Raw genomic sequence first — 20,198 nt, 5'->3', positions numbered from 1 at the left:
TGTTTTCTGTCAGGTGTGTCATACATCCCAGCCAGTGAGCAAAATTTCATGATATTTTAATCAATTTTAAAAATTGAGCATGGTTGGGGTAAAATGCCTGCCCAAATATCAACCATATGTTTTAAAATTGCTAAAACTGGCGGGCCAATTGGAGGGAAACTGGTACCTGAATGAAGAGCCGTTTGGGAGCTGAAAGATCACAAATAGTTTGATAATTTTTGAACCAGAAGTCGTAGCCTCTTACTTTTTTTCTCTGGAAGCCTCTGTTTGGCTGTTCAGTGATGCTTTCAATGCCTTCATATCACGTACAAAGGCTCTTTTTAGCAAGCCTGAAACTTGGGTGACTTTCCGGGGCCTTTAACGACTAAATTCACACTAGTAACTCCGATACTTAACATCTTTTAAGCCACTTTTTAGTCAATTTTTTAAAAAACATGTTTCTGCCACTAGCTGCTAATGGTATCTGCCATATTGTCTATTTTGCCCACATTGCATTGTGACAGGCTGTAACAATCAATGGCACGTCTTTACATTTTGATCAAGCTGGAGACAGTCTGAAAAGCTCATAATGGAAAGGAAGAGAGACAGAGAGCCTGTGATGTGGCCCTCTGTGTCACTGCAGACAGGAAATCCCCAAGAGGTGGGAGAATAAACCAGCTTAGTTGTTATTGTTTACTTTGTCACTAAAACGTTTGCGTTTTGATTTCTGTTTCATTTTTTCTTTTGTCTCTATAGTCCCATCACCTTTTAAACATGCAAGTGACATTACTGCAGCATACATATTCTTAGAGCCTAGGTTGTCCTTAAAATAAGGACATTTAGAGCTTGACTGTGCACCAGAGGGTTGATGTTTTACAAGCTATAAACACTTTAGGCCCACCCAAACAAATGACCTAAAATTAGTCTGTTTTTGCATTTTTTTTTTTTTTTTTTTTTTTTTTGCCTTGTCTGCAATAATGAAATAAAGCAGATAAAAACAAATGAAATCCTCTGCTGAAAGTGATGATGTCATGAAACATATGTGCTTTATCATTGCTCAGCAACTTCCCTGTGGTTGACCTTTGCCTTCAGACCTGAGAGTGGAAATGTTATGCATGGAGTAATTTTCTTTTGTGAGCACAGAAGCGTGATGTCTAACTCCGTGCATGTTTGTTCATTTAAATCTGGTGCGTAGTCTCTAAACATCTGTCAAAGCTGGCCTGAATCTAAAACCCCAGGCTGAGTGTTGCACTTTAGCTGAATGTTTGCCACTTCTGCAGAATAGAGAATTTGCATACACGCACAATGACAGTGTCAGAGTGAAGCCCTGTCCCTACAAAGAGACTATTATACCTGCACAGTGGAGGACAGTAACAGCAGTGAGGAGGCATCGCTGTGGTCTGGCCATTCAAATGACATCAAAAAGTCCAACAGAAAAAGTCAAACCTTTTATTATATTCTTGGTAGAGTTACAATATAATAAGGATAATTTTTCAAATACAAAAAAAAGACCTTTGTAGCGCAAAACCAGAAGATAATTTCACATTCTGATCATTGAAGATACACAGATGAAAGTCAAATTCAATTTGTGTTGGTATTTACAGCTGAGACAATTTCCTCTCTGACATCAAACTTGGTAAAAATCACATCTACAGATTTTAAACAGAAAGTATGAGACAAAAAACCTTATTCACATCATTCAGTGCACAAAACAGATGTAGAACTATCAAACAAGCTTTTTTGTATTACACCAGTGTGGGCACCATGCCAGTGTTGAGGTGGTGCGTGTATGGTAAGGAAGCGGAGGGGTGCAGGGGTGATGGTGTTGGGATAAGGTGAGGCGTGTGGCTGTAAGTGAGGAGAGTCCCAGGTCCGAGGGAAAAGGGGGTACCATTGCTGTCCAGGGAGGGTGGCTGAGTCATGTCTGCGTACGGTTCAAACATGGCCGTCTTCTTGCTCTTCTTGTTCTTGTTGGACACTTTTCTGTTTCGTGTTTGAATACCATCCTTCTTCATGGTCAGGGGCCGGTTGACCTGGGAAGACACACAGGATTCTTAGAAAATTAAGCTAAAATGTTTGGTAAGAAGCAAAACAAAATTAGACATTTTACTCACATTGTGCAGTTTGAAGTAGAGACCACATGCATTACACACAGGCTCTCCGTTGGCGTTGCGTCTCCACAGTGTGGTTGTGCTTGTGTGACAGTTGGCACACAGTGTTCCAGCTCGCTTGCTGACAATCTGAACCAAAGATAAAAAGGGTCGGAGCTTTAAAAACTGCTTTGAGAGTGAGTTATTTTGTGTTTAATACTGCTCAGTGGGTCATACCAGTCTTTTCTTGGGTCTGATGAGAGGCCTGTTTTGACCATTCATCTTGTGGTACAGTCCACAGGCGTTACACAGGTAGTGGCCTGTACCATCCCGACGCCATAAGGGGGTGGCTGTGGCTCCGCAGTTGACACACTCTCTGGCCTCTGATCAAATCAGATGAAAATCAGTGTTATAATTCATGCTGTAGTTACGAAATGCCTTGTTTACTTTTTAAAAACATCTCTGTGATATTACAGCCAGTATTAGTAAGTCTTACAATGGCTTTCAAGTCAGCAAAACTCAAAAACATTCAAGCCCAGTCCTCCCTTTTTAGTTTGTACTAAAATGCACTTTAAATGCACTGATGACAACACTGATATTCCTTCTACTTACACTGGAGAAATGTTGGATTTTGACAAGACAGTCTGCAGAATGTCCATCTATGACGGCCACTCTCACTGACGCTGTACATCTCAGAATGAGAATACACACTAAAACTTTTGAATGGAAATCATCCTAGACTTCCATTTAGGGTTAAGGTAATCATTTGGATACCAAAAGTAAAAATTACAAAGCCTGATAAAATGTTTAATACAGCAGAGTCAACAGTCTGCTTACAGGGAAAAGCTCGTCCCCATGAAATGTTTTTTAATGCAGCTACAAGCTTAATGCTGGTGTCAGGCCAAAACCTCCTATTTCCAAAATCACCACTTCTCAAAGAATGGAAGAAAAACAAACAAAAAAACACCCCAGTATTTTTCAAAATTTTCAACACTGAATGGTCATGGTAAGCATCAGTCATCACTTTTTTTGGTGTTAAAAATGTCCAAAACCAACTCACAGATGTAAAAGTTGACCCATAGTGCTGTTTTATGAAAGAAAATTAAAATAATGAAAAACGAAGGTACAAGGTTTTGGCCTGACACCAGTGTTATGATGGTCTGTTAGCTGAATAAACTACGTAGCCATAGCTATGTAGCTAACATAGCTATGCAGCCAACGTAGTTATTACCAAGCTCACAAAGCAGCAAAGTATAAGTATTTTATCTATGTAGCTAAGTTAGCTTTAACTACGTGTGCTACATAGCAAATGTAGCTAAAGCTAAGCTCACAAGACAGCAAAGTATCTATGTTATCTATGTAGCTAAAACTAACTTAGCTGAGGAGATATCATAGATACCTACCACCTTTGTAAGCTCACCTTTTGCGATGTCATCAAAGTAAGCTTTAGCTACAAAGCTAATGTAGCTACCGTAGCTAAACCTAAGCTTGCAAAGCAGCTAGGTATCAATGTTGGCTACATAGCTAAGTTAACCTAAGCTACAGTTGCTAAAGCTCACACTGCTAAAGCTTACTTAGCTATAGATAACATAGCTAACGTACCTAATGTAGTTAATATATCAACGCAGCTCACAAGCGGCTATGTAAGCTACATTAATACATTATCTACATAGCTTCATGAGCTTTTGCTATGTTAGCTTAGATTCATGTTCCAAAGCCAACTTAGCTACAGTGGCTTATGTAGCAACGTTGCCTACATAGCTACTGTAGCTATGTCAGCTAAGGCTAACAGAGCTAAAGTAATCAACTGTTTGTGTAATTACTTCTAAAGCGGGTCCATACATAATTTAATCCAGGATTAGACCTCTGACCTCTCAGTTTCATTCAAAAAATGCTGCTTAGTCTGTAACATTCTGAAATGGTTATGTAACTGCAAGACTTTGTTTGTGAATAAAGATGAATTTAAAAAAACAAATCAAAAATGGGAAATGTGATTCATTGGCGATGTACAGTACTTCATCTCTGAGATATACGACACCTCAGATAAACGGTCTGTGAGCGTGGCCATCTGCAGCCAGACCCCTCTTCGGTTTTGAACCTCCAACACTCACATTTTAGTCCTATTTTAGTCTTGAAACTAGGCTGACTTTTCATCAATGTCTCATCATCAAATAACTATTTTAAGCTTGTCTCAGTCTGGTCTTCCTCATGGAAGAATGTAGTATGACTAATCGTTGTAGTCATAGTTTTAATCAATAGAATTAGGGCTGACCACATCATGGGCTTCATGAGCATTGGAGGTATCCAAATTATATTTTTCAAGCCTATCTCAGCTCACTTCTCTACCATTTTGCAGGAATTTGACTGCATACCTTTCTTTTGCAACTGGGAACTCCATTTTCTTATGAAAAGTCTTGAAAACCCTTATTTAAAATGATTAATTGGCCTGTTTAGTAGTTTAATAAAAGACTTTAAAAACACAATTCCCACCTGGAGTGGATATCCTCATTTTATTGTGGAGTTTGGGAGAGTACGAAGGGCTGATCCAGGCTCCAGGGCTGGAGTAGAGGCTGGAAGAGTTGTACTCTTGTGGACTCGTCATATACGAGCTGTAGGGGCTCAGCATGTGAGGGTGGGAGTGGGATGATGAAGTGTAAAGACTCCCAGCAGCAGGAGTCAGATTCAAAAAACTGTTGCTGGCCCCAGACCCCCCAAGCGGACTGAGGCGCTCAGCCTTTAGGGCCTCCTGCAGCCTGGGACTATCCCTGCCCTCTCTGCTTGGAGACGAGTATCCATCTCTAGAGGTGGTGAAAGTTGAAGTGACAGTGGGGGTGTAGAGGGAGGTTGGGGTGTGGGAGTGGAGCGTGGTCTTTGTGAGGGGGCTGCTGCTCCAGGTGGAGGTGGGGGGGTTGTATGGCGAGCTCAGGGAGTGACTGCTCGACCCATCAAGCAGCTGGAAGTTAGTGAGGAGGCTCGGGGAGGTCAGCACCTGTCGGACTTTGGAAGAAAATAGAACAAGTGAGGCGATTTGGACAGGTGAAGAAGATGAAATAACAGGTAACAACAGGTGAAAGGACTGACCCGAGCTGTGTCTGTAGCTGGATGACGCTCGGCTGTGGCTGGGGTTGGAGAAGAATGAGGACAGACTGGTGTAGTCAGTGTCCTGGCTGGAGAAGAAGGACTCTCCATCTTCTCCTGGAGGCAGTAGGCCGGGCTCAGAGGAGAAACTGGCCAGAGGATCTGAGCTGAGCAGAGCTGGGGACACCCAGTGGGACTGCTCGGATGAATCCTCCATGCTGACGGAGCAAACAATAAGCTTTAGCATAATCATAGCAAGGACAAAGAACAGCTCTTTTGGGATTTTTATTAAAAACCGCCCTTTTTAAAGGATCTTTTTTGTTTTGCTTTTTGCTAGGACAGCTGAAGAAAGACGCTAGGCTCTAGGCCAACACATGCATGGGGCCCCCCACATCCATTGCTCTCCCCCCTTTTAAAATCCTTTTTTTTTTTTTAAATCAAAGAAAGTCTTACTTTTAACTTGATGTAAAAAACCAAATAAAATGACTTAACAATTTATTTAGAAAAGAAATTGTCCAGATGGATTTCAAAATGTATATTTAGAGACTCTAAATGTTATCCAAATTATATCAGAGTGATGTGATACTAAATTTGCATCATTATTTTTACAAATTTATACTAATGTTAATTAAACACAAGCATATATATATATATATATATATATATATATATATATATATATATATATACACACACCTACACACACACACACATATATGTATAATGCAAAATAGTGGCATTTTAAAATGTGATAAAAAGGGGTGATTAATTGCGATTTACTACAGAAATAACGATATTAATCACAACTTAAGTGTTTAATGTCTTGTCATATCTAAAATTAATATGAAGTATGTATTTATAAAAATATAAAGTATAAATTTTAAATAAAAAAAATTAAAACACTGTTTATTATTCAAAAATGTCTATAAACGGGGTGCAGATGGTTGAGTGGTTTAAGGCGCTACCCACATACGTGGGCGACCCTGGTTCGAATCCGGCCTGTGGCCCTTTACCGCATGTCTCTCCCCCACTCTCTTCCCTGTTTTACTCTGTTCTGCCAACCAAAACCATTTAAAAATGGTGAAATATGTTTATTTGTTCATATATTTATATGATATATAAATATAACCGCCAAATTAAAAGGTAAAAAAAAAAGGTCGCATTTTTTTTACAAACATTTACATTCTATTTCTTAAAACTAATGCCACTATAACATGATCAAATTTACTTTATATTTTACACTTTTAATGAGTGTGTAAATCTCTTAAAATTTTAAACTGTCAGTCTGGCATTTGCTTGAGGCCCCTGCTAGTTGGGCCTTCAGGCAATTGCTGATCTTTGTGTAACAGTAAAGTCCACCTCGGAGAGTGGGGGAAAACATGCACCAACATGCACAAAGCCATCCTCGATCGAAATCGATCTCACGACCAGTGTGCCGAGGACAACATCCTCTACCCGCTAAGCTAACTGGCGCCCAAAAACCTCCTCTTTTTTAACACTGGAAACAGAAATCATGATAAAATTAATGCCTCAGTAAACTAATTCTGTAACTAATTAACCCCATTGTCTTCACCTTCAAACAAGTAGAGCACTTAAACTTATTAGGAAGATGATCTTCTCACAGCAGGCTTCTTTAAACTTCCTTTTCTAGGAAAAGGAAGTTTGACAGTGGCTGAAAGTAAAAACTAAAAATACATAGCTCTATAAATGCAGTGATGCAGCCATTGACCAAACGGTTACTAAGTGGCCTTTTTACAATAGGTGTGCCAGTTAGAAGAATGCAAAAGACAGGCCCTCTGGGACGCCCTTAGGGGGACAAACAGTGAAACACCTCAACAAGAACAAAAACAAGTAGCTTCACAGGCAGAACGCTTTATATGAATCTTTGTTATTTCAAAAAAGGCCCTGTCGCTTTTTGTGAGGCATCATTTCTTTCTAAATGAATCATCTAGAGGTGAACTGATAAAGCAAATAACTCAGAGTTGGAACACTTGAAAAAGTGAAGGTGAAGCAGAGAAGATTATGAGAACTACAATAGCAGTCAAGGCCTCAGTTATGCCATATCTATAGAGGAAAGAGAAGAGGAAAGAGGCGAGGCTGATTGTGTCTGATAAAGTCTGAGAAAATCTGATAGACGGCATATTATAAAGCTAAATATATCAAGCTCTACCGATACGTGACCCTAATCTCATCTGATTAATAGAAATCTGTCAGACTAGACTGACTGGGAATTTACAAACAAAGAGTGACGTAGAGAGAAATAAAAGCAGAAGACAAAAAACCCATTTAGGTAGATTCAGCTGAGATAATTTTTAGATAAAGCTCTATGCACAGTAATGGGTGATTAGTTTGAGCTTTAATCAGTTTAATAGATTATAGATTAATAATCAGGTCATTATTTATATTGAGAAATATGAAGCTTCATAAAGGAATAATGACATATTAAATAATCAGCCCTGATATCTCAGCATGATGGTTACTGTAGTCACCTTTAGTGATAACAAGAAGAACAATGGATTTACTATAAAGACATGAATAAAACAGTAAATATCTAAATATAATCCCTGACTTGCAGAGAAACTGTCAATCTCCTTGAGCAGGAAACAATTTATCAGCACAAAGCAAAGTGGTCACCTCTCATATCTCCACAAGCCACAGTCACTCGAGCAATAAAAGCTCTGAGGCGACATTAAACCTCACTTTTTGAACTTTAAATGTCTAAATATGTAATAAACCAGAGGTTCTCTTCTGAAAGTGAGGATTTTCAGGTGTCTATAAGAGCAGAAGAGAGGAGGATTGACCTACCTGTGTGGATGTCACTGATGAGCGATGGAGCTGAAAGAACCCAGAGATGAATTCTGCTCCCAGGTAGGCGGCAAAGCTTGTGTGGCTATCTCGATATAGACTGATGGTTACAAGTAGTACTTCTACAACCACCAGTCAAGTTTTGGGTTTAGAGACAGTCTGTGGGAGGGGTTGGGGACAACTTTTTCAAAGACACACCTCTTCAGTTCAGAGAGAAAACAAGTATGAAGGCAAATTTAATACAATTTCTGTCCTGACAAATAATGTCTTATTTTGTCTATAGATATTGTGCATACTATTGAAGGCTTTTGCATCTAAATAAGTGGTAAAGGTGAAGGTGTCAGCTTTCAATCTTGGTCTCCCTTCTACTGTGTCTATGATTGATAACATGCCTTAGAATAAGGATTTGAAAGACACTCCTATATATGTCTAAAACCTCAGCAGATTTGGTGGAAAACATGCCAACTTTGCCACAGATTCACACATAAATGTCATTTAGCATAAAGGCCATCATACTGCTGCTCCAGACTGAGCATAGAGCGTTCAGGATGGGTGCTTTTTGTCTGTTAATGAAATGTGCATACAGCCTCAGATAAGAGCGAGCCTGCATGGAAAAATAGTCCACAGACATTTGAACAAAGCAAATATAAAATGCAAAAGCTCAATTTCTTTGTGGTCCAGTAAAGCTTAGAGAGGAACACAGTAATGCAAATTGGGAAAGGAGCTGCAATCATGGGGGAGAGATATGGTATGGACACGTCCTGGCTCTGCACAAGTCCAGCACTGTCTCGGTTATTTGATAGTCAAAATAGCTCCCCAACTTTCCTCTCTCTTTGTTCATTTACAGTTTTCAGGGAAATCAGGGGAGAAAACAGTTGGGAAGAATTGAGGCCAATAATGGACCTTTTTTTAAGAACCCACAGCAGTTGAATTAAAATGATATCCTCCTGAAGGATTGTGGATTTATGTAAACTGATGTATTGCTCATAATAACCCTGGAAAAAATGTCCTTATTTCCCTAAACTTTTTCTCCTTCCACATTGGCTTTGCAGGTGGAATTTCACCGTCCCACACCTACAGAAATGAGCTGCAGTTCAAATGAAGACTGAAGAGCTGTAATCAAATCGTCTTTCTTATGAGGACAGTAAGATTGTGGAAATCAGTAGTAGAAGTAGTTGGAATGTGTTTCACTGTGGGGATTATCTCCATTATGACTGTCTAAACACTGGCTTGTGGTGTGATAGTGTGAAGATTAATGGCTATGTTGGCTTCTATTCAAATACTAATTAGAAAAGAAAAGTGTACTTTATTAATCCTTGAGGGGAAATTGGATTGTAATAGCTGCTTCTAATCTTCAACATTACAAACAGCACTGAAAAACAAGACATATCCCAAAAAACACAAATTCAACTTTAAATTACATGAAAACAATATGTACACTCCCTAACATCAGGAGGTATTTAGATATTTATTTTCTATTTTTATTTACCCTATAACAGAGATGGGCCACAACTACTTTAAATTGTGTTTTTCGAACTTGTAACTTTTCCACTACACTGTCAGACCAAGGTAGTTAAATAAGTGAGTTGTATTTACTTAAAAATCCAAAGCAGCCATTTCAGCTGTTTTTCTTATGTGATAAAACTCATTTTTAGGTTAACAGTACTGAAACAGTTTATGTATTTTCTTTGTCACTGTTCTCAAATTATTTGACAATCATCCTTTAATCTGCAGAGTTTTCCCAGAGTGCCTCTGGGCATGGAGCCCTTTTGCACCCTGAGTCGAGTAACCAACTCAGTTAAAGAGCCCTGGGGGAATGGTGAGAAAGAGGTGTTAATGTTGAGAGGATGGCTCGCCGATCTTAATGAGACATCAACTACAGGTTCAGTGGGTCTAACTACACTTAAAAAATGATAACATAAGTATTATAATGAAATAAAATTTACTTGATTTTACTCAGTTACTCATTTTTTTTTTTCTAATGATGGGAACTTAGGCTCTTTTCAGGGATCTGGATCATTTGGTTCTGCTCAGCAAGAAGAGCCATTTCTTTCGGCTCTTCATTAGGGTATCAATGATGTTTATTTGACCTGCCGGATTTAGCAGCATCATAACACTTGATTGATATTTGTGCTGGTATGTTAGTCCAACTGTGCTCACTTTTTTGAACTGATGAAAATATAATGCTAAAATAAAAAAAATATATGCACTGTCCCCCCCAAAACCAAAACACCTTGCGGGCCAAATAAAATCTGCTCACTGGCTGGGCTGTATGAAACACCTGATATAAAACATTACTGTTATACCATCAAGCATGTCCCTAATGGGAGATAAGCTTGTGAAAGGGTTTGTAGAAAATATAATTCCTGCTAATCAATCACATAACACACAAACAACATACATGAAAAAATGAAAAAAAAAAAAAGTGTTATATTGATATAAAATGGCCCAGTGGTAGCTACAGGTGGGGTTTAGCTGTACTCTAAGTTATTTGCAATGGCTTCCTCCAGTGCCGTGACTAGCTTGGATATAGCTTTAGCATAGCATTTTACCAGAACTTGACCACATTTCTTCTTGAAACAACAAATGAAAACAATACTACAAGATTTTCATGATGGGAAAGATCTTTTCACTCTTCTGCCGACCTTATGTTTGTAAAAGTTATGACGGAGAAGGCTTAGTTGTTGTGTGAATAGGTATATGCAATTGCTGCTAGTGGATGGATTAGCTCAGACTTATCCACAGTGGCAGTTTTGTCAGAACTGAACAAAATTTCTTTATTAAACCAAGGGCAGAGAGCGACACTGAAAGCCTTTCATGGTGAAAAAGATGTTTTGCTCTTCTCCTGGTCTGCTTGGTCATGGGTTTGTGATCGTTACCGGTGTGGTCTGCCAATATATCCAGTGGCTGCAGCTGCAGTAGCTATTAGCTGTAGGAAAGCGGCAGTTTAATCCTGACTGGACCACATTTCTTGTTAAAGCAAGAGCAACCATCTGCACCCGAGGGATTGTCTCAGCAGAGAAGAATTTTTTTCACATCTCCCAACATCAATTTTATTCAACAAGAAGCTCGGCTGTTAACAATCCACTGCAGCGGTAGCCTGTCTGCTCAAGAAAAGCGTAGGCACACGTCATTTTGTCTTGTCACTCTGATTGGCCCTTCATGCATGTGACAAACAGAACATTCCTCCAATCACCCTCTGACAAGTTTTTGAAAAGCCCTGCCCTTCCCAAACGTTTTCCATGGGAGCTTTCCCAGAGGGATGTGAACTATATCGATGCACTGGATATTTGAAACAGTCGATCTGGTTTGCCACGTTAAAATTTTCAACCTTTATTCATAACAAATGAAAAAAGCAAAGCGATCTGTTCTAGTTTAGAGTGAATTCAAATGAAGCATAAAACAAATGAGACCGAATTTTATAAAAGTTCAGTCAGCAGGTGGCAGTAATGTTATTTTGTGGTCAGCCGGTTTAATTAAAGAAGAAGAGCTTTTGCACTAAAAGCAGCACTTATCAAGTGCAGATAGCGGCTAGGCCAAGGTTCAAGTCTAGCGCCTTTCCTGCATGTTTCTGCCTCACTCTCTTATCCCTGTTTCTTATTCTCCTCTGTGAATAAAGGCATAAAAAGCCCCCACAAAAATGCCCAAAAACATATTTGTGGAAAACACTTTCCCCCCTTTCTCTGGCCTCATTTAAAGCCACAGCCTTGTTCTTTGACTCATCGTGGACTTAAAACAAGAGTAAAACATGCTGATGACTGGATTCAGGCTGAGCTGTTGTCTGTCACATATCACTCTGCTACACCAACAGTGGCTTTAGTTATGCCTCCTCCTACACAACAACACAATGCACCCGTTTTAACAGGTGATGACAGTGCCGCAAAAACCCATATGGCAGAAATTTTACATGGTGGATGCTACCAGTTTGCTGCCCAACACAACTAAACCAAGGTCACGTTGACTCAGTTGGTCGTCGGAGGTTGTGGGTTCGATCCCCAGATGCCACAGTCACATGTCAATGACACTTAATTGTAATTATATTATGTGTCTGTGGTGTATAGATGCGTATAAATGAGATTAGCTAATGCTGCTCGGTTCTCCATGTAAATGGATTGGTGTGACCTGTAGTGTAAAATCACTCTTATAAACTCAGGTCCATTTACCATATTGCAATTTAAGTAAATGAAGTTAACTCTGTGAGCTATATTTTCCTAAATTCTCAGTGTTTTCATCTTTTTTCTTTTTTTTCATCATTTTATTCAGTTTCATGAGAGATATTTATAGGTTTAAGTTAGAATTGTTTACCTCAGTTAGATGGAAATTTGCCATGAATTTGAAAAACATAAAACTGACAAAAGAGGCCAGATTGTGTTTTCTTCCTTGTTGCATATTTGGTTAAGTTAGCCTACCATAGGTGAAATTACAACTAAAAATGTCTTTAAAAGTGCTATTAATCGATTTCCTTAACTACTTTTGAAGGAAATCAATTACAGATAATATTGTGAATTCTGTAAACTTGTCAGGGTTTACGGTGTACTATGAATGATCACATTAGAAGTATTGCACAAAGTAGAATATTTAGTTAAGTACTGCCAACTCAAATCAACACTTAAATCTCACACGTATAGCACACTTAAGGATATAAAGTTAGCATCAGCATTTATTACTCTGAAATATTAAGTTAGTGTAATTGAATAGAATAGAATAAGAGTTTTTTGAACTCTTGGAGGTCAAGTTTAAGTGTACTCTTATTTCCACATTTTAAGTTCAACTCATTTTATTTTACAGCATAGAGTACTCTAAATTTAGCGATTTTCATTAAAGAACAAACATGAATAAATTAACATTTTCATTATTTTGGGAAATGAAAATATTGATGTTTCTTGTTAAATGTAAATCAAAGAATCCTTTCATAGGTAAAGAATATTTTACCTGAAATGTCATTTTTTTTACAGAAGATTTTACAGGATTGATTACAAACTCTCATATCTATCAAGTGTAGCCAAGAACTGAACATTTGCTATAAATTAAAGAAAAATGTCTTCTTTGCATGTGAAATGCATTTGGTCTTTGTTGTGGTGGAGACATGGTTTTGTAAAAGCTGCTTAGGTTGAAATCCATGGTGGATTTGTTCATGCTTTCTTCATGCTTACAATTAATTGCTGTTTGGGATATCCCAAGTGGGACGTCCGTTACCAAATCAAGCTCCAAAAGCTGTAAAAATGTAGGTGTAAAGAAGGATGACTATGCTCACAAATATTCATATGAAGATCAATATGTAGACATGAAAGTACAGTGTTCTGTATGATGGGTAAGGCAAGAGAAACATTTTTAATATAAAGCAGATTAGGGCCGATCCTGATTATTTCATAAAATTATCCAGTTAATTGCAAATCACCTCTTTCCATCACACTTTAAATTTCCACTATTTTGTCTTTATTTATTTTATTGTGTTTGGATACAGAACTATTATTATTTTTTTATAGGGAAAATAAGGAAATGTGGGTAGTTCGTAGATTAAGCCTTAAACTTGACTATAGAAAAAGGAACCTGTTATGGATTGAAAGGGAATATTAAAAGAAGAAAGGGAAGTCTTTAATTATATTTTTGTGCTTTTATTTAGCGAGAGGAAAGCAGAGGATAGATTTGGAACAGGGATGAGGGAATGGGGGAGAGAAATGCCAGGAAGAAGCTACAGGCCAATCTTGAACCCAGGCCGCCTGCATACATGGGGCCCGACCTAAACACTGGCTATCTGCGTCCCCGGCAGATGACTTTTGACTTTTCCACTGAGCTGTCTGTGAGGTTTTTAAACTGAATTGAGACATTAAGGAGCAGTGGTGGACTTATTATATGTCACTGTGACTGCAGGGAGAGCTAACAGTGACTCAAGAGAATTAATTGTCTAGTAAAGGACCTTATTTAATCATGTTTAATCCATTGATGCTGAAAGGCATAGTAAAAATAAAAGAACATATGTTGGTATTGTTACAGTGTGCTATGATAGAATATATCATACCAAATAAACAAAAACAAACAAAAAAATCAGTTATACTGGGAATTATGAAGTGATGGACGTTGCTTTGTTATCTGCAAAATTTACAATGAAAACGAAACTTTTAGCCTTGTTTAAGACATCTCCAGTGGTCCTTTGGATACCGTTAAATTATTTCTTTCCCTCCATTATCTACACCTTTAATCCAGTTCATGGTCACAGGTGAGCTGAAGCAGATGCCAGGTGATTGGCGAGGGCTGACAAGAAGGCAAACTCACAACTACGGGCAATTTAGAGTTACCAATCATAGTGTCTTTGGTCTGCAGAGGAAAGCTGGAGTGCATAGAGAGATCAAAGGTATGCATTGTTAGAACAAGCAATCTTTACACCGAAAAGCCTGTCCAACAGGGGTTCAAACCAGAAACTTTCTTGAACCACCATGAGACCCTGTTAACTAATCTTATTACTAAACATCAAACACTGAAAAAATATAAATGCTGATATGTTATTAATTTCTCTACATTTCCTGAGCAATTTACATGTTATTTTACTCTAAAGAGGGATGAAAACAAAAATAGTAATAGGAGCATCATTATTCTGAAATTTATGTACTTCAGGGTTTGAAAAATCTACTTTATGCATTTTGCCCTCGTTCATGGAGCACTTATTAAGGGTCTCACAATATAATGGGATATTATGTAATTGAAGCATTTCTGATCCATTTATTCTTAAAGCATGTGATTGTATTTGGGCTTGCTGCTTGTACTTTTGTGTCTGTAAGAGGGCCTTGCACAGGTTGCAGCTTTGGAGAAGCATGAGGCCTGTGCAGGCTGCAGCTGGATGTTCCAGTTTGACACCGTTATACAAAAAACTAGTGGATATTTTTGAAAAGATGGCTTGTGTTTAAAGTTTAACCTTTTATTAACTGACTATAAAACTGACTGTAACTGTAAGGAGATCTCTCCTTGGAAGAATGATATGAACATCTAATGGGAACAAGTCTGACTGCTCACTGAGAGCAGCGAAGTGTGTGAATGAAAGTGATATTAAGAGCGAAAGCAGTCTGTGTGGCAGTGTGGACAGCTGGGCAGGGATGTGGCTGCTGTCGCTCAGAGCAGGCTGCTCTGCTCTGATAAGACGTTATCAAGATAAAAGGAGGAGGCCAGGAATTACAGGCCTGCCGCTCGCTGTCATACAGCAGCACAGACGTACACAGAGTCCTACAGGACATTGCAGCACGTCCGTGGTCGAGCTGTGTAACACATAAACCCACATATACTTTAGGAACACACACAACATGCCTGCTGTGTTAACTGTATCTCCACGTGAGTAGTTGGAGCTGACACTGGAGGGTTTTATTGGAAAGTTCAGACATGATGTGACTTGGTAGTGGCCAGGGATCGAATGGTGTTTTGTATTACAGTGGACTTTGGGGACAGCTTTCTAATTCCCAAGAAACCATCTTCTGAGTAGGCGGTGGTCTTATCTCTGCCACACAGGGTTGCAGCAACATACCCAGGAGAGCGCGCTCTCTCTCTCTCTTTGTGTCTCGCTCACAAACACCTCACAGTTTTTAAGCTTTCTCATCAGTTACTTCAGCAGAGACTTATTCCCTCTCAGAATTTGAGGGAATCAGTTCAGCTCAGTGTCTTCCCACGAATTTTGGAGAATTGAGAGAATCCCCTGTTATTAAGAAGAGTTGATTGTTATAATTTTCATTAATCATAGGTCATTATTGATAAACTCCATCAGAGAGGCTCACTGGACGTTTGCACTGAGCGCCACTAAACCACACGGTCTAAATGAGGACATGGATCGGTCTGTTTTTTGATTGGTTAGCTGCTCATTTTGTCATGTTTATCAAATGATTCATGCGATTGTGGTGTCATAAAGCCTGCATGAATGATGGACTGAATATGTCAAACCACTGAGAGATGTACAATTAAGTGTTGGCGACTAAGGTTATTATAATGGTTACACTTTACAAAAGGGTACACAAATTTTGAAAAATAATTTGGAAAGAAATGAGTAAACTAACTACTGTTTAATCATACTCAACCGTTACTTAACAGATAGAAAAGGCACAAGAGTTTTGCACAGTTTTAGGTAATGCATGCATAACAAACTACTATTAAACATTAATGAATGTATAACTGACAACTAGTTAACATAAATAAATGCATAACAAACTACTAATTAACATTAGTGAACATCTAGCAAACAACTAATGAACATTAATGAATGTATAACTGACTGCTAGTTAACATAAATGCATAAAAAAACTACTAGTTAACATTAGTGGATGTATAATTCACTACTAGTTTATATAAGTAAATGTATAAATAACTACTAGTTAACATTAGTGAATGTATAACTACTAGTTTACATTAGTAAATGTATAACAAACCTCTAGATAACATTAGGGAACATATAACAAAAAAAGTAGACCATATGCACTAACACAGCCAAAATGGTGAGCGGATAAAGAGGAAAAATTTGCCCAAATGGACAAAAATGTCCCTAGTGATGCCTGAGGGTTGATGAAAGTGTAACAAACCACTAGTTAAGTTTAATGAAAGTATAACAAACCATGAGCCGTTTAACGTCATTGCATTTTAAAAATTCAACGTAATTATGCTGGCAGTCTCCTCTGTAGCAGCAAACACAGTGGTCCAAGCGGTGGTTAGAAATCTGCAGCCTCAGGTCGTCCACCCTGCTGGCAAGGAAGCGGGCATCTGGGAGAAAGATGCTTAGTAGGGCAGGTTTGTGTGGGGCTGCTCTTAGCCTAGCCTGCAACCCGACTTGTTTCCCTCTCGAACAATGCCATCCCTGCCTCCTCCCCACTGGCTGAAGGTGTTTTACTGCTCCATGTCTTCCTCCTGTCAGTCTCTGAGTGCCTCGTTCTCCAGATAATCTCCATCAGGAAAGATGTAAACTCCGTGGGCATGCTGTCAGTTCTGGTGTAAGTGGAGGGCTTTGTTTTGCTGCTAGTGATGGAGCGCCAGACCGCTGCGTTTGTATGCGCTGCCCCATGCTACCTCAGTAGGTAGCATTCAGTAGTCTCCTGTTGATCAGGCAGTGTTCCTTGGCAGTTACTGGCAGTTGTTGTTAGCTTTTATGCTAGCCAGGAGTTGTAGTTGAGACTGAGGTCTTCTTTTTCAACTTTTTGGGGTTTTTCTTGATGGAAATTTCCCGTTCTTTCTCTCAGAGGTGCCCTGGACTTCTAGTTAACTATTAAAAGTGAGTGAGTAAAATGAGTGATTAAAATGAGTACGTAACTACTTGTTAACTATTAGTTATCACAACTAAATAAATAGATTTGGTACAAAGATTGTGTAAGTATAGGTCAAGAATATGTAAGTAACTTCTAGTTAACCATTAATGAATGACTAACTAAATACTGTTAGTTAACCATAACTAAACTAATTTGTAGTTGTTAGTCGGTAATGAATGAGTAACTTAGTGCTAGTTAACCAATAACAAATGAGTAACTAACTACACCACCTAATAACTATTCAAAATTGGAATAGCTCATCTAGTAGTAAAGTTCTAGCTAAATATGGACCATTAGTTAACCATTACTAATGATTAACAATGAGTTAAAACCCATTACCTGCTAACTATGCAAAACCTATGTACCTTATTGTAGACTGTTTTCCATCTTGATGGACTAAAACTGTCTAAATAACCGACAATTACATATAATGCATTGTAGCTAACTGAATCTCAAATGACAAAAACTAACTAAAAGTATATCTTGGGCTTAAAAAATGAACCAACATAAAATATCTTTAGTTTTGGTCTTTGACACAAGCATTCTGACTCACTCTTCCTTTATGATTTGTCTAAAGCACAGGGATTTACATTTTGGATGGGTTTTAAGCTAAAATATTCTTTACGTTTTTTTAGAACTCAGGGCCACAGGAGACACTGAATCATGAACTTATTCACGAGTGGCTTTATGTTTGTGTGCACACATGAATGAAAAGCAGGTTTTTACATATTCTACACAATGCCATCAACAATCATATCTGCCTTAACCTCTAGCATTAAAAAACTAGAAAAGCACTCAGGGAGTGCAGATCTCCACTCATCAGCCCTATCTCCCAGTGGCGAAGAATCCTTTAATACCATTCCTGGATCCAGATGGTGATCCGGATCACTCCCAAAATCTATTTGCTGATTACTCCTGCTACGGTGGGATGGAGACACGGTGAGGCAAAGCATTGACTTCGCTAAAGGTGGACTGCCATGGTGGAAGCATTGCCTGCCGTTGCCAACAGATGCACTGACAGTCTCACCCATGGTCTCATGGACGACTGGAAGTCATGGCAGAGGGTGAATATTCCTCTATTCCTCCCAGCATTGTGAATATTCTTGCTACAATTTGCTGTCTTTCTCTCTGTTATGCTCTGACTTGTCTGCTCGACTGAGCGTGCATCTTTCAAACTCTATAAACTCCAAAACTTTCAATAAGTTACTAATGTCCACCATCTCCTGGTGTACAGTGGTAACAGCGCAGCCCTATCTCCCAATAGTACAGAATCCATAAAAAAAACTCCTGGATCCAGATGATGATTCGGATCACCCCCAAAATCTAATCAGTTGTTCCTTATGCCATTTCTGACATTTCCTGAAAATTTCCTGAAAATCCATCCATAACTTTTTGAGTTATGTTGCAAACAAACAAACAAACAAACCCACCCGATCACATAACCTCCTTGGCGGAGGTAATAAGTTGAGCCACCTAACCCTTCCCCAGTCACCCAACAGGCATGTTTTGAGGACCTCTGAGACCAATATAAACTTTAAATAATATTTCCCAAATAAACCATCAAATATAACAGCGGTAGCCTGTACAGCTCATGTTAGTACTGGAACTGTGCATGTCTACTACCTCTTTTTGTCTTGTTGCTCTGATTGGTCACAGACAGAATATTCGTCCAATCATTTCCTGAGAATTTTCCCGCCCTACCCAAATGCTTTCTATGAGAGGTTTCCCTGATGAATGTCGAATATATCCATAAAATGGAGATATGAAACAGCCTATCTGGTGTGTCAGGTTGGAGGCAGACACCTGCTGTGTGGAAACATCTGAATGTCTGTACTGTATTAAAATGACTGTGTCATGATGCATACAGTCAAGTGGATAGAAGGTTTAAACTTTGCACGACAATGTGGCTTACTGAGATAACACATCTGTCTTTTTGTCGCAGATTGTATCAAATCTCAGTGTTCCTCTGCACTTCATATGGCCCAGGAAATCAATGAAAATGTTACCACAGTGAATATTGTTTTGCATCCCCTTCATTTTTTGTACCACTGCCGGTTCATATATTTAATTCACACCTGTATATCTTATTTTGCTTTATGATTCAATAATAACCTATTATCAGGCTTATTCTATCATTAGGTGATCCTTATGAGAATCTTATATATGATCTTATATTATCTTATATCTTATATTAATCTTATATATTATGAGAATCAGTAATCAATATATTTAAACTTTTAACATTTTCATTTAGCATTAATATGTTGCTAAATGTGTCAGTTAAAAGGGGAAATGAGGGGAGGAGTTAAAACATCATAGAGCAAAGTGCGAGTAAATATGCATATTCAAACTTTTTTATTTTTATTTAAATGTATGAATAATTCTGTGCCATTACTTTGAAATAACTGAAGATCTTTTAAGAGTATAATAACACAGCTTTCCATTCAGTGGAAAACACTTTGGAAAAAGTACATCTCGACAGGTTTGGTAGAAAACATCACCTGAAGATGCATCAGAAATTATATCCTGAAAGAAAGAGGAGTCACCTGTGGCATACTGTGCCCCCTAGTGGGGAACAAGGAAAATGCACAATGCCAAGAAAAGGAACCCTGCACATGAAAACATACTGGCCTCATTAAACATTTCTGCCCTTTACATATGACACACCAGACTTCTGCATTTTCAGGAAATTGAAAAAAACATTCACATGTAAGCACTATTGTGCAATGCACACTGGAAAATAATGTCAAATAGTTACATTGTTTTCCCAAATCTTTCTGATTGTACTCACTTCAATCTCCTCATTTTATTCACAAGTATTTTGATACAAGCAGGATTTTACACCACACCGTGTTCCCATATGGAACTATACATTCATTTAGTTTGGAAGCAGATCTTTAATTATCATCAACTGGGGGTAGAAAACATCTGGTCTATCACACATTTATCAGATTACTCTGGCAATAATTTAACTTTT

The 20,198-nt window shown here is 38.4% G+C and overlaps 1 protein-coding gene across 1 annotated transcript; it reads right to left on the bottom strand.

Moving 5' to 3' along the window:
* Positions 1–1,440: 1,440 nt before the first annotated feature.
* Positions 1,441–8,087, bottom strand: gata1a (GATA binding protein 1a). The gene is made up of 6 exons (XM_041817439.1): positions 7,953–8,087; positions 5,151–5,365; positions 4,560–5,066; positions 2,307–2,452; positions 2,094–2,219; positions 1,441–2,012 (listed from the first exon to the last, which is right to left on the bottom strand). Exons 2-6 carry the CDS (start codon positions 5,362–5,364, stop codon positions 1,725–1,727), a joined length of 1,281 nt encoding a protein of 426 aa, XP_041673373.1. The 5' UTR covers position 5,365; positions 7,953–8,087; the 3' UTR covers positions 1,441–1,724.
* Positions 8,088–20,198: the final 12,111 nt, after the last annotated feature.

Source organism: Cheilinus undulatus, linkage group 3 (assembly GCF_018320785.1).
Source record: "Cheilinus undulatus linkage group 3, ASM1832078v1, whole genome shotgun sequence".
NCBI classification, from domain to species: domain Eukaryota; kingdom Metazoa; phylum Chordata; class Actinopteri; order Labriformes; family Labridae; genus Cheilinus; species Cheilinus undulatus.
Note: the sequence above shows the minus strand (reverse complement) of the source record. Positions and strands in the feature narration are given on the sequence as shown.

What these genes read in the sequence shown, in the direction of transcription:
- gata1a (XM_041817439.1), bottom strand. Translation starts at nt 5,364, where the DNA reads ATGGAGGATTCATCCGAGCAGTCCCACTGGGTGTCCCCAGCTCTGCTC. An exon ending in CAGCTACAGACACAGCTCGG is followed by an intron (nt 5,067 to 5,150) that starts GTCAGTCCTTTC and finishes TTTCTTCCAAAG; the next exon opens with TCCGACAGGTGCTGACCTCC. An exon ending in AATGAGGATATCCACTCCAG is followed by an intron (nt 2,453 to 4,559) that starts GTGGGAATTGTG and finishes TGATTTGATCAG; the next exon opens with AGGCCAGAGAGTGTGTCAAC.